The sequence below is a fragment of the Hippocampus guttulatus genome, chromosome 3, assembly GCF_054856545.1.
Source record: "Hippocampus guttulatus isolate MCC_2025c chromosome 3, RoL_Hgut_1.0, whole genome shotgun sequence".
Taxonomy (NCBI): Eukaryota; Metazoa; Chordata; class Actinopteri; order Syngnathiformes; family Syngnathidae; genus Hippocampus; species Hippocampus guttulatus.
The window spans coordinates 12513608-12526109 of NC_141263.1; the positions used below are offsets into that span (position 1 = coordinate 12513608).

At 41.8% G+C, this 12502-nt stretch overlaps 1 protein-coding gene across 2 annotated transcripts in view; it reads left to right on the forward strand.

The window, feature by feature from the left end:
* sox6 (SRY-box transcription factor 6) overlaps positions 1–12502 on the forward strand; it is a 149916-nt gene that overhangs the window by 95640 nt on the left and 41774 nt on the right. Inside the window, exons 9-10 of one of the 2 annotated variants that reach the window (XM_086106839.1) lie at positions 2801–2924; positions 7216–7295. In XM_086106839.1, coding sequence (XP_085962965.1) covers positions 2801–2924; positions 7216–7295 — 204 coding nt within the window. The remainder of the gene's footprint in view (positions 1–2800; positions 2925–7215; positions 7296–12502) is intronic. The other variant, XM_086106840.1, reaches the window with a different exon arrangement.

A 12502-nucleotide genomic window follows, 5' to 3' on the forward strand; every position in this document is an offset into this window, starting at 1 on the left:
GGGTGGGGTGAGAGGGGGGGCTGATGTCTGGTTATCCCGATTAAAGTTTCTATTTGAACTTAAGTTGTATGGGTTAAACAAAGCATTACAGAAATTTAAAAATCTGAGTAAGTTTCATTTGTGCATGTGATTATATTTGGAATAGGATAAATCACAGGTGTGATAGTGTCTGAACTGTAAGTTTTTCACTATCATATTTTATTTCATTTGAAGCTTGGGTACAAATGGATAGAAATACAAAGATCTGAATTTAATCGTGAGTAAAATATCTGACAGCAAATTGAAACCAATATTAATTTCTATAAGCATATGCAGTACTACGTCAGCACACGCATCCGAATACACATTTTCAGTAGCAGAGCCCATCTGGTTTTACTGTCCAAACATTCCGACACAGAAAAGCTGTGTACCCTTGCCTGACTCATGTTCTGCTATGACATTAATTATTGTGTTTTTCCATATGTTCCATGCAAGTGAAGCCAAGATCCATTGCTCAAACTTTCAGCTTGGAAACACAGAACAGAAAATCCCTATAAAGTTATTATTTGTCACCGTCTCCCTGACCATTTGTTTTTACTCGGTAGAAACACGGTTTTACAGAATTGCTTTTAGGTACAGTACATTTCTATACAGTAATTCACTCATAGACTGCCTAGACTTTCTGTTTTTCCTTTCTTTTTTTTTTTTTTTTCGTGGTACCTCGACACCTCTGGTTTTATCAACGAGTTTTTTTGGGGGGGATGCTCTGAGTGTGACAGAAAGTAGGCGCATTACTCTGTTAGGTGTCCACAAGCTGAACAAGTGGGGCTCTTACCATGTTGATTTCATGCCTCAGTGCAGGCGTAGTAATTGCACCCAGTCCTCGTTTTGTTGCAGCTTGCTTGATTTTAAAGAGGGTTGAATGGTGAACCATTCTGTAAAGTGTTTATTTTAGGGGATGACCTTTATTAACCCATTTCCCAGGCAGGTTCCCCTGAGGTGGCCGGGCCCGCTGTTAGATAAACCGTCTCAGGCCCATGGTAGCTGGCCTGCTCGCCGTCAAAGATCCTCATGAAGCGGGGAGTGACAGTAAGATTGGACCTTGCTGCGTGTGTGCAACCCCCCACACACGCAGCACTTCGGAGACATAAGCTGCTCACCCACCCTTGACACAAGTGGGGAGTTTGTGTTGATATTCCCTTTAGGATAGGGAAGTCAGCAGATGACTGGCTGATGAAGGTTTAATGTGAGACTGCAAAAAATACGCAAAAGTGACAGTCTCATGTTGTTGCAGGGAAAAAAAAAGACTATACCTTGAGCTATGAGGGAGTCAAATTCAGTTTTTTCGAGATAGGAGCCTTCATTCATTTGACTTATGAGCGCAGAGTTGGGATATTTGTGCTGTGTGGTGGCACTGACCCAACTCACTTTGCAACAAGCGGCAGATTGGCAGCCTGTTTATTGCCACTCTCAGTTGAAGAAGAGAATTACACCTTCTACCTAAAAGAATATGTGGCTTAAACTTTCAGTCTACCGTACTCTGTTAATGCAAATACAAAATAACACCTATTTTGTGGTGCTGTAACACTTTAAGATATGTATTTAAACACAAACACAAAGTCCGTCATCGTCAGCCATCATGATTTCAGGCTGGCACAGTGCCTCAGTCCGTCAGTGCGCCTCAATTATTTTTAACACGTTTCCTTCGTTGCTAAACTACAATTCATCACCACTATTTCAGCCCCGTCAGTCAAGAACTCTTTACAGCACACATTATAATTCAATTAGAAAAGGTTTGCAATGGTTTACACACGCCAAAATATGTATGAATGGGTGGATATAGAGAAATAATACATGGAGTGTGGTACAATTTAAGGATAGTGCATTATAAAGTGGAACGAATTGATTTGGCTCGATACGATGCATTAACATATGTAAAATCAAAACCGATTTTCCGGTTCATATTGTTTGTTGTTACACCCCAAGTACAAGCAGTTTGCATTCTGTATTCTCTACGAAGAATGACTTAGCAACATTCGTGATGGAGTGTTGAGCTGAAAGGAATATCTCAATGAACAGGAAATCTCCCAGGCAGAGAAGCACAATGGCCATTCAAATGATGTTGTGTGACAAAAACAGTTTCATTTTCTTTCAAAGTTCTATTGAATTCTCTTATTGCTCTGTTTTTTTGAGTGTGAGTTTTCCTCATTAAAATTCAGTTTTCAGATTGTTTGGGTTTTTGAGGGAGGGGAGGTGGTGAGGGCTGGAATAGCATCATGGCATTTCCATTCATTTCAGTTGGAAAAGCTATGCGTGTTTTAAGTTATGAGCTTGGTCACAGAACAAATTAATTTCATCTCTCAAAGCGCCGCTGTACTGTCCAATGTCTGTCTTTTTTCTTTCCATCAACAGGGATGATTTCATGTGTGAGGTGTGTACAATCCTCCTACTGACGAATCTCTGTTGTAACAGTCACGGAGTTCGCGCAGGCTTTGCACAACATTCGCAGTACTTCTCTGCAGAAGTCATAAAGACTCTCTCAGTCCTGCTGTGACTTCCGCTCGCTGGCGCTGGAACAATAAGTGCGGTCTTTGATGTCTTGAAGTGAAACAGTGGTCTGCAGATTGAGCGGGCGTAGATCTGCCAGGTTTTGTGTGAGGACACGAGGGTCCGCCATTGCCATAGAGCCCCCTGTCAACACGCGTTAGGGAGACCTGTGATCTGGACCCCCCTCCCCTCCCCACACTGAGCGTAATCTGTGTTTCTGTGTACCATGCCTTCGCTTAGGCCTCTCTCTGATCTTCGCTCTCTATCTGTTCAGCAGGTCCAGGGTCACATGCCTCCGCTCATGATCCCCATTTTTCCACACGACCAACGCACTCTGGCAGCAGCCGCCGCCGCCCAGCAAGGTTTTCTCTTCCCTCCGGGAATGTCTTATAAGCCAGGTATGCTTTGCAACTTAAGTCTTTCATCCCCTCCTGTGATCTCTCCACACATGTACAGTCTCACATCCTTTCTTCTGAGATCTTAACACTACCTTTGAATATGTAACAAACAAATTTGCATGGGATTTAGATACGTCGTCTACGTAAAATAACAGAATTGTCACTGAGACAGAGTCAGCCAGTTGTGCCTGATGGGTTTTCCGATGAGAGCAAAATAATAACCACGTTACTGTTGTGTGACATTTATACACCAATACAATGTAAGAGAAAGGTTTGAGAAATATAATGATTGAAAAGGTTAATTTCCTTCAGAACTCAAAAGGGGAAAACAACCACTAAAATCTCATAACTTGGAAATCAAATATGCATGTTACTCATTATAAGTGCCTTTTTTTTTGCTTACAACCTCAATGCTTTTAATTACAAATGAGATTGAATGTTACGGTGAACAATAAATATATTGCTCCCAATACAAGTCGGCGTCGTCTTGATAAAAACGTGATAGCCAGAACAAAGCTAGCCCTTGCGAATTGTAAAAGTGAAGCCGAACATGAAAGATGACCGAAATCAGCAAAGGGAAACCCAAGGAAGTCAGCAGGTTTGCAGCAGCAGCAGCAGCAGCACATTAAAAAGGTGTGCAAGTGCAGTTAATGAATTAACTATAAAACCACAGGATGAAATGTCAGCTATTTTGGAACTATGGAGCCATGACAGCCTAAACAAAGTGCCTGAGGGGGCGAGTCTTTTACCACTGCGCTTTTTGCAATAGGTTTGACTTCGAAAATGTTTTAGTTCAAATAACAGAAGCTATTAGGGAATCATGGTCAGAGGTCGCCGTGTATATGCTTGCTGCATAATGCATGAGTCGGTGAAGAAATAGCTGGGGGAGTCTGCAAATGACTGCTTTAGGAGAGCTATTTCAAAACATCTCTGATTTCTTCACACTCTCGCTGCAATACAATATACACAATGTAGCCAGGGAGGACAATGTTATCACCCCCACCTGCAGCGCACGCAGGATGCTGCCACGTTCTTTTTCTTCGACGGAAGTGGCCTAGCATTTACGTCCAAGACTAAAGCACACTAATCTGATGTTATGATTACGGGACGGCTCCCGGGAACCACTGATTATGACCCCAACCCTGTTGTGCTCACATGGCAACAAAGTCACTCAGGCACCATGGTGGGAAGTCATCACCCCCATCCGCCGGCTGTGCTCAATGGCCTGCTATTGTACGGTAGACAAGCTCAGCCTTTCAAGCAGCAGCTCATCTTTGAAACAAATCCTGTCGGACTTTCCACCCCATCTACCCTGCTTACCAAGATATCAAAGCATTCAGGCCTACATACGGCGCTCATGTTACTGGATGATGGCACCACAATCAGTTTCCTTTTCCCCCCACAATACATGGGCGAAGAAATAAAACAAAAGGAACATTGAAACAACATTGAGAAGAGGTCACAGCGTTAGTTTTCGTATAAAGATTAAAAAGTGAGTTAAGTTGGTTCCCTCTTCCTTTGAGATATCTACGTCCCTTTTCAAATATCTTATATACAGTATGTTTTAATTAGGGGAAAGCATGTTGTAGATATCTATGACTGGAATCATGAAATGTTGTTGTTGAGAGCTCAGATTTGAGTTACAGACAGCAACAATTCAGTTACAGAAATCCTAAATTCACTAGTAATAATAATAATAATAATACATTTTATTTATTTGCGTCTTTCAAGACACCCAAGGACACTTTACAATAACAAAAAACACAAAACAATACGGGTTGAGCAGCGGCAGCCAAAACGCGCCAGCGTTCACTCAACCCGGAAGTCAGAAAGAAACCACAAGGGAGGAAGAGGGGGAGAAAAAAAAACACGCTCGAACTACCCTCATTTTGAGGATAATTTGTGGAACTAATATAGAGTGATTTGTAGATACGTGTAAGAATAAATCCCATACACATGAATTGCAAAAGTGATGTCATTTGTCCTTGGCAAAAGTTGCAGATAGATTCAATTCTGTTATTCTGAATAGAATAGTCACAATTAGATGAAAGGCACTGCAAATGAAAATGTCACCTCTTGAAAACGTAATTACGATTTGTGAGAAAGACTTGTTGATTTCAGCAATGTTCATTCAAAATAGTCAAACTTAGCTTTTAAATGTTGAATCCGATTGCCATCAGACCAGAGCCCAGATTCAAACACTCAACATCAGACACGTGCTCACCAATAGGCCGCTCTGTGACATTTCCATTCCTAAGAATTATATGTTGCAGTGACCAGGTCAACAGGGGACAATTCATGGTTAAAACTGGTTTATAACATAATACTGCTTTCATCAATGACACTGACCTGGCACGATGCCCATTTTGCTGAAGCCAAGTGCCTATATGCTGAATACAGCCAAGACTCACATCACCCATCCCCCCAACCCTCATTTAGGACACGACTCTTGCTAGGTTTCACATGACATCGAAAGACACCCAGCCATTTATTATTCCCCAAATATCTACGTCACAGGCAGCAGACAGAGAAAAGAGGGAAAGCGATATCCAAATGAAGGTGTAGAAATAACCACGGCGCAAGCCTGCACATCCAAGCCGGCACTATTTGCAACCACGACTGCCGTGTGATTTTATTTGCTTCTAAATGGGGATTGAATTTCCGTGTCCCGTATCACATTGTGCTGTGCTGTATGAGATTGCAAAGTGAGGCAAGCGGGCGAGCGCAAAGTGAAAGAGAAGGTACATACATTTACCTTGTCTGTGGCCTAATGGCTCCATATGTTTGTGAGGGGAAGTGACAAGAAGAAGTGGGGTCTGAGCGAAGGCCAACTCCCCCGAATCCCCCTCCTCGCTAGCACAGATGCATGCTTCACAAATGTGCTGCTCTATCTCGTAAGGTTGTTCTGGCCAAGTCAACGTACTGGCTTGTGCGGCGGCCCTTTCGACATCTAATAGCTGGGATTTGTGTTGCAACTATCTCCAATTCAGTTTGGCTTAGTCATAAACACCATTTCCAACAGTGCGTTCTACACAGCCAAAATCGTCATTGAAGGAGCGATATGATGTCACTTTGACCCGTTCAAGATGTCTTTAATTCACCTCAATTCAAGAGCCATACATGTCCCGTTGACAGAAACCATAAATGAAGTTTCAGTGAGGCAAAATTACATTGATATCTGGAGATGGAATTCGGACAAGTCAAAAAGACGTAGAAACTGGAGTTACAGACAGCGACAATTCGGTTGCAGATAACCGTAATTGTGGATCGGTAACTGAGTTGTAGATGTGTGTCAATGAGAAACCCCATTCACATTAACAGCAAAAGTGATTTGCGCCAACCTAAATAACGTTGCAGACATTTCCAATTCAGTTTTGACTAAAAGTGCTGGTTTAAAAATAACCCAGTATGGGTTAAATTAACCCAAAATAGGTTAAAATCAGCAATTCTAAGGGTGTAAGCTCAATTCTGATGAAAGATAACCCTGTCATTTTGACTAGCCACAGTTAAGTTAAATATCTTGAATGGAAATATCAGATCGTCAAATTGTAATATAAGGCTTGTTGAAATCTGCTGTATAAAATTCTGGGCCATCAAATTTAACCTCTCAATGTTTAGTCCATAAACTGCAGTTAATATCAGTCATGCAGCAGCAGCTTGCTCAAGACTGACATTGGCCAACGGGCTGCTGGCAATTGTAAGCATTGCAGATGTCAAATGACCACTTTCTGGTCTGAGTGATGTGTGGAATAAAAATGCGCAGCATTGTTTTAATTAATCATATTTTGCCAGCACTCTTGTTCTAACCGGTTCATACAAATGCACACGTGCACACACACACACACACACACACACACACACACACACGCACACGCACACGTTTTCACTCTGCTCCCTGTCAGAAACGATATTGTGCTGAACAATAGCCTGCCAAGCCTTAAGCTGTACGGACCACCTGAGAGGGTACACTGGGCCTATTGCATAACTGCTAATTGAATATCCAAGAGCTCCTTAATTGTTCTTCTGAACCTTGCAAGCACACACAAGCCTCGAACAGTTCCTCAGAAAAGCATGAATGTTGTGTGACGTTCCTAAATAATCCTGCTCCAGTCAAGCCAGTTGAACCTTTTGTGAATGCAGATGTTTGGGCTTGAAGCTGAGGGATTGCTCCAGTGTGCCACATTGTCGCGTCAATTCACTGCAGGACCCGGGATCCGTGTTGGCACTTGCCTGCACGCTGTGGGCCGGCTCATTGTCTCAACCTGTACACATTGTTGTCTCTCCCTGACAGGTGATAACTACCCCGTGCAGTTCATTCCCTCCACAATGGCAGCTGCGGCGGCATCAGGACTCAGCCCCCTCCAGCTGCAGGTATGTACATTTCTATGACAAAGAATGCTCGAGACACCCGCCAAGCCTTGGGCAGAAAGGATGGCTAAGCAGCTGTACGCTAAGTAATGAGCTGCGCACTAAATAATCCTGGAGCCCGCCCCAGCACACACATGCTCATCATATTACATATGTAATTCATTGCGTTTTATAGAGGCTTTATCCTCTTTGGCCTTCCCACACAGAAGAGGTATGAAGATAATAGTTATCAGAGGGAATGAGAATCACTTTGGTTGCTTTAATGGCCCACCAGTAAATGTATCAGAGGGCAAGTGACAGTGTGAGCAAAGAATCCTTCTTATTGCTTTTTATCTTGTAAACCCACTGACATAGTTATTTTATCAGCTTTTCTTATCTGTGTGGGGGAAACAAAAGAAGATATGAACAAAAATGCGAGCAGTCATATCATGTTGTGTGTGCAAAAAAAAATGTAGGGAAAGGCTCCATACCGTATAGACTGCTCCAGGATGTTTCTCACACAGAGAGGGGAAAAAAACTGAACCTAGGTCAGGGCCTAACCTGAGGCCATAATGTTTAATATAGATGATTATCTCGGTTCTTTCCTTCAAATTCAATGCTAAACACAACCATCAACAGAACTGCTCACCGCATGAGCTTTGTGCCCAAGTGATTGGGATTCCTATGACGATGTACTTTGACATTTGCAAACAGAAGAGACTGCATAATCATAAAAGGGGACCTTGAGGTACGACCTGACTTATGGGTTTTCAAGATCTGAGCAGCCGAGTGAGCGAGCAAAAAAAGGTCTTTGAGCTTTATTGTTACCCTCAATTGAAATGTACTATCAAGCTAAGCATACGCTAAAGAGAATGCATCTTGTGTTTTTATAACAACCGCATACTTTTGTCTTGTGTCCAATAGCTTAATGCTAATGGCAAACACAACAGGCGCAATAGAATGTGACAGTTCAGCAACAAATGTAGACAGACAATATAGCAGTGCTCAGTCATATATTCCTTATCATCTGCTAAGAATGACTAATATGACCACTGAAGATTTGTGACGACTCCTCTTTCTCTGTGAATATCCGTATATCTGTATTAAACTGCCCTTAGTAGGCAAAGGCACACGCACCACAATGAGCAGAACAATGTGCATTGTACTGAAGGAAAACATGTGACAAACTGGTAATTCTTTTTAATTGTGTTTACATATGTCATTCATCGGTTTTCATAAAGTATAATATTTTGGAGTGTCATTTTTCTCATTAGAAAGACACGGCAATTTTGGTGCGGGCTGGAATGGATTAAGGGAATCTTCCACCATTCACGCATCAAAGACGATTTTTAGATTGTGTGTGGAGTTTGCATGTTCTCCCCGTGTCGGGTTATCTCCGCGTACTCCGGTTTACTCTCATATTCCAAAAACATGCCTGGCAGACGAATGAACGACTCTAAATTGTCCCTTGGTGTGACCGTGAGCGCGGATGGTTGTTCGTCTCTGTGTGCCCTGCGATTGGCTCGCAACCGCTGGGATAGGCTCCAGGACGCCCGCAGCCCCTGTGAGGATAAGCGGATTAGAAAATGGATGGATGGACATATATATCGGTAGATTGCAAACAATATCCATTCTATTGTCAATACAGTACTAGCGTTGAGTCATTTGCGCATAGACACGGCGCATCCAGCTTCAATCCTAAAAAAATGTGTAAAGTTGCTAAACAGTGTGAGAGAAGCATGTAAGGATTAAACAAGAGAGTTGAAGACAGTGGGGGTAGGTCTCTTTCCACAGTGATATATGTGTCATTTGTCCTTCTCAGGCAACCACAGTCAGTGTTAACGAGCCTTGGCAAGTTCTAACAGTGCTTGCAGCTGGCTCTGAAAAGCCCTGTGTCATGTACCCAGGAGAAGCGCTATCAGAAATATCAAAGGTTTTCACTGGGCTTTGCTTATGTTTGAAGGGTCCGAGTGGATATGCGTCTTGGATGTATGGCAATGGTTTGGTTTTAAACATGCGTATCACGGGCCCGTTGGAAAGGATGGGTGGTTCAAACAGACATGTTCTCGTCTATTTAAAGTGTCGTCTGAGGTCAAACGAGACAGCCATATATTTGAAGGTTAGGGTGAAGAGGGGAGGCGGGTCTCAAGTCATTAATTGTGACTATGTATCTAACCTTGGGAATGGACTAAAGCAGTGCCTCCAAGACCATGACTTGGCTGACCTTTACCGAACATAGTAAACAAAAAAGACGCGCATTACCCATTAATTGAAGTCTGTCAGCCTGTCATGTATTCCACATGCTTTCTGCTATTTACCCTGCACTGAGACTCCCCTTAAAACAGCAAGGCATATTAAACATGCCCTTTTCAAAGTGGCTGAGACCAACAAACCATGTGAGTGTCGCGGCTTTTTGAGGATAACTACCATTAAAACGTGCACTTGTGTCTTGCCTTAACAGCCACAATCATTTCTTCAAAAAGAAAAGCACAGAAGTACGCTCTGTGTGGGAGGAAAAATTAGTACAATATTGTAATGAGTACAGAGGTGCCTTGAGATACAAGTGACCTGACTCACAAGCCATCGTTCGGGCAATTTCTGTTTTGACTCAAGATCTAAAGTTTCAGATATGAGTACTGTTTGGTGACAGGCTTCTCGCTGTTTATTGCCTCTTCCAATCGAAGTTTATGGTAAATAAAAAAATAAAAATAAAAAAAACAGAACAAAAAGAATTACACATGTCTTCAATTAACCCCATAAGTTAGCCTTCAGGCCTGCTAACTTAAAACTAACGTATAATCAGAGACAAACTAATGGAAACCTAACGATCAGATGTTTGAAGACATTTTGTGCAGCAACATATTTAGATGAACAATATTCCAATAATGACCGGCACATATTCTTTATCTTCTGTGAAAAATTACTAACATTACGGCTTACTGTCACATACACGTCTTTATAATGTACAATTCAATAGATGGTCGCGGCACAAATTAAAGTCACATCTCAAGGCACCACTGGATAGGAAAGTGAAATGATTCCCTATTTGGTGACTCAGTTTGGTTGTATTTTGAAAGTCTCTTTGCTTACAGCAATACTGGTCTAATTGCGAGTGCTTTTTATTGGAAAAAAAATGCACTGGGCTGTAAATTATAACATCCCAAAGTAAAAATCTTCCTCATTTACAATTTGTTGCTGAAAATTCCACCACCCCTCATCAAACATTCATGTCATGCCACCAATTTACTCCAGTTAGATTATTCAATATATGAACCATTTAAAAAAAAAAGACAACAACAACAGCAACAATCTTATTGGAAGAATTAATTCCCACAATGCTGCAGAGGAAATGTGATCCAGTTAGGGAGGCAGGGTGCTCTGTCACTCATAATGTTGCACATGCAAGTCCTTCCTATTCTCCTCTGTCACAACATTGTGGAATCCAGCCCTCGCGAAGAAGAAAACTCAACGAGGTAACAAAGCCTCGGAGCTGATGGATGTAAATGAATGTCGCCGGATGTGTTTGACTGCCGCGGACTGTAATTTGCTTGTCAATACAGGGAGGTAGCGTCACTGGGGCTGGCTGGCAGTCTGCAAGTGGCTTGTCAGCACACACGGCTGTACCACAGGGCAATTTCACTCAATGTGTTCCTGACAGATTGGCTCGCGTCCTCAACTCACAGGAGAGAGGGCGGATAAACTATCCCAGCGCGACGTGCCCCTCTTCATTAGTGCCCACACAGTGCGCCGATGAGGCCGGGATCAGCAGCAAACAATGGCTGCATCTCCGCCTGTCCTTGCCTGATTGCAAGTGACACCTTTCACCTAACAGAGGAAATTGTGCTTCCATTGCGCTACAATGTGTCCCGACATCCACTATATTCAGTTGAGTAAAGAAACAAGAAGAGAATTTTCCTAATTCTACAAAAGACATATCTATTTGGGACATTAATTAAGATGTGTCTTACATAGGGCATGGGAATACAAAGGCTATAATAAATCAATGCAGTTCTCTTCTACTTTGAACTATGAAATAATCTCCATAATTAGTAGGGAATAGGGGCATCACAATTGCTTTTTTTTTTTTTAGTTTGAGTACCTGCTCACACCGAGGAGCGATCCTAGACCTCAACAATTGTCCGTTTTTCCAGTTGAATAAAAGTACAGTATCCCAACAATATGTTTTTAAATAGGCTTTAAGTCTAGTGCAGCAGTGGTGCAAATGGTTCTGGGGCTGAATGATTAATCAAATTTGAATCAACATCACACTGTAGTCGAAGGCAATTTTCAAATCTCAAAGATGCCAATTTGGGGGGAAAAAGCTTCAATTTGGTCTGTTAGTAGGCTTATTTTCACTCTGTATGCATATATTATTCATCGATATTGTGTCTAGATACCCCGTTTTCCTATCATTGTTTCATAAAACATGAAAAGTTAAATCTATAAAGCCACAGAATTGTTTGCATCATTGTAACCTGGTTTGTGACTGACTGACTTATGTTTTTGCTACGCCCGTTTGGTTGAATTTTGTGAAGTTGTCGTAGTGAATGCGTAAAAGATTGCAAGTCAAAGTGTTAACAACTCTAATTCAAGTAGAAACCCCAGACATAATCATTTATGTATAATGAATCTGATATTCATTTTAATGGATATTGATTTATTGATTGTGTTTGTTTGAAAATACATGTGAAGAGAAACTCATCGCTTATTAAATCTCAATTCTAACATTGTAGAAAAAAATGTCACAATTACATCATTCAGCCCTAGTTCAAACCAATTAATATGTGATCAGATCGGAACAACTCTCAAAAAATATATATGTCACACAATAAAAACATATCTATTTATCAGTCAGCTGCTTCCAGACACAAATTGCCTTATCGTGTCTCTGTTCTGCACAGCAAGGTTGCTTTTGTGTTGCAAACAGGCTGCTGGGAAACTAGCATCGGCCTTACACATGAACTCCAAATGTAAGAGATGAAAAGCGGCCACAAGCAGACCTGATCCCCGACAGACAGATACCGTACATCTGAAGGAGGTCTCATTGCTTTCGATGACTCGTGTGATAAGCAACAGTGTACCACAGTCTGGGGACGAACAGGAAGAAAGTGGGAGTGAAGAAAAAAAAATGCACATGATCTTTTGTTTGGATGTAAATGCCTGTGTAGTGCAGATGTGAAGAAACAGATTCCATCATTAACAAGTGAGGCACTTTTGACTTTGAAAGAGAA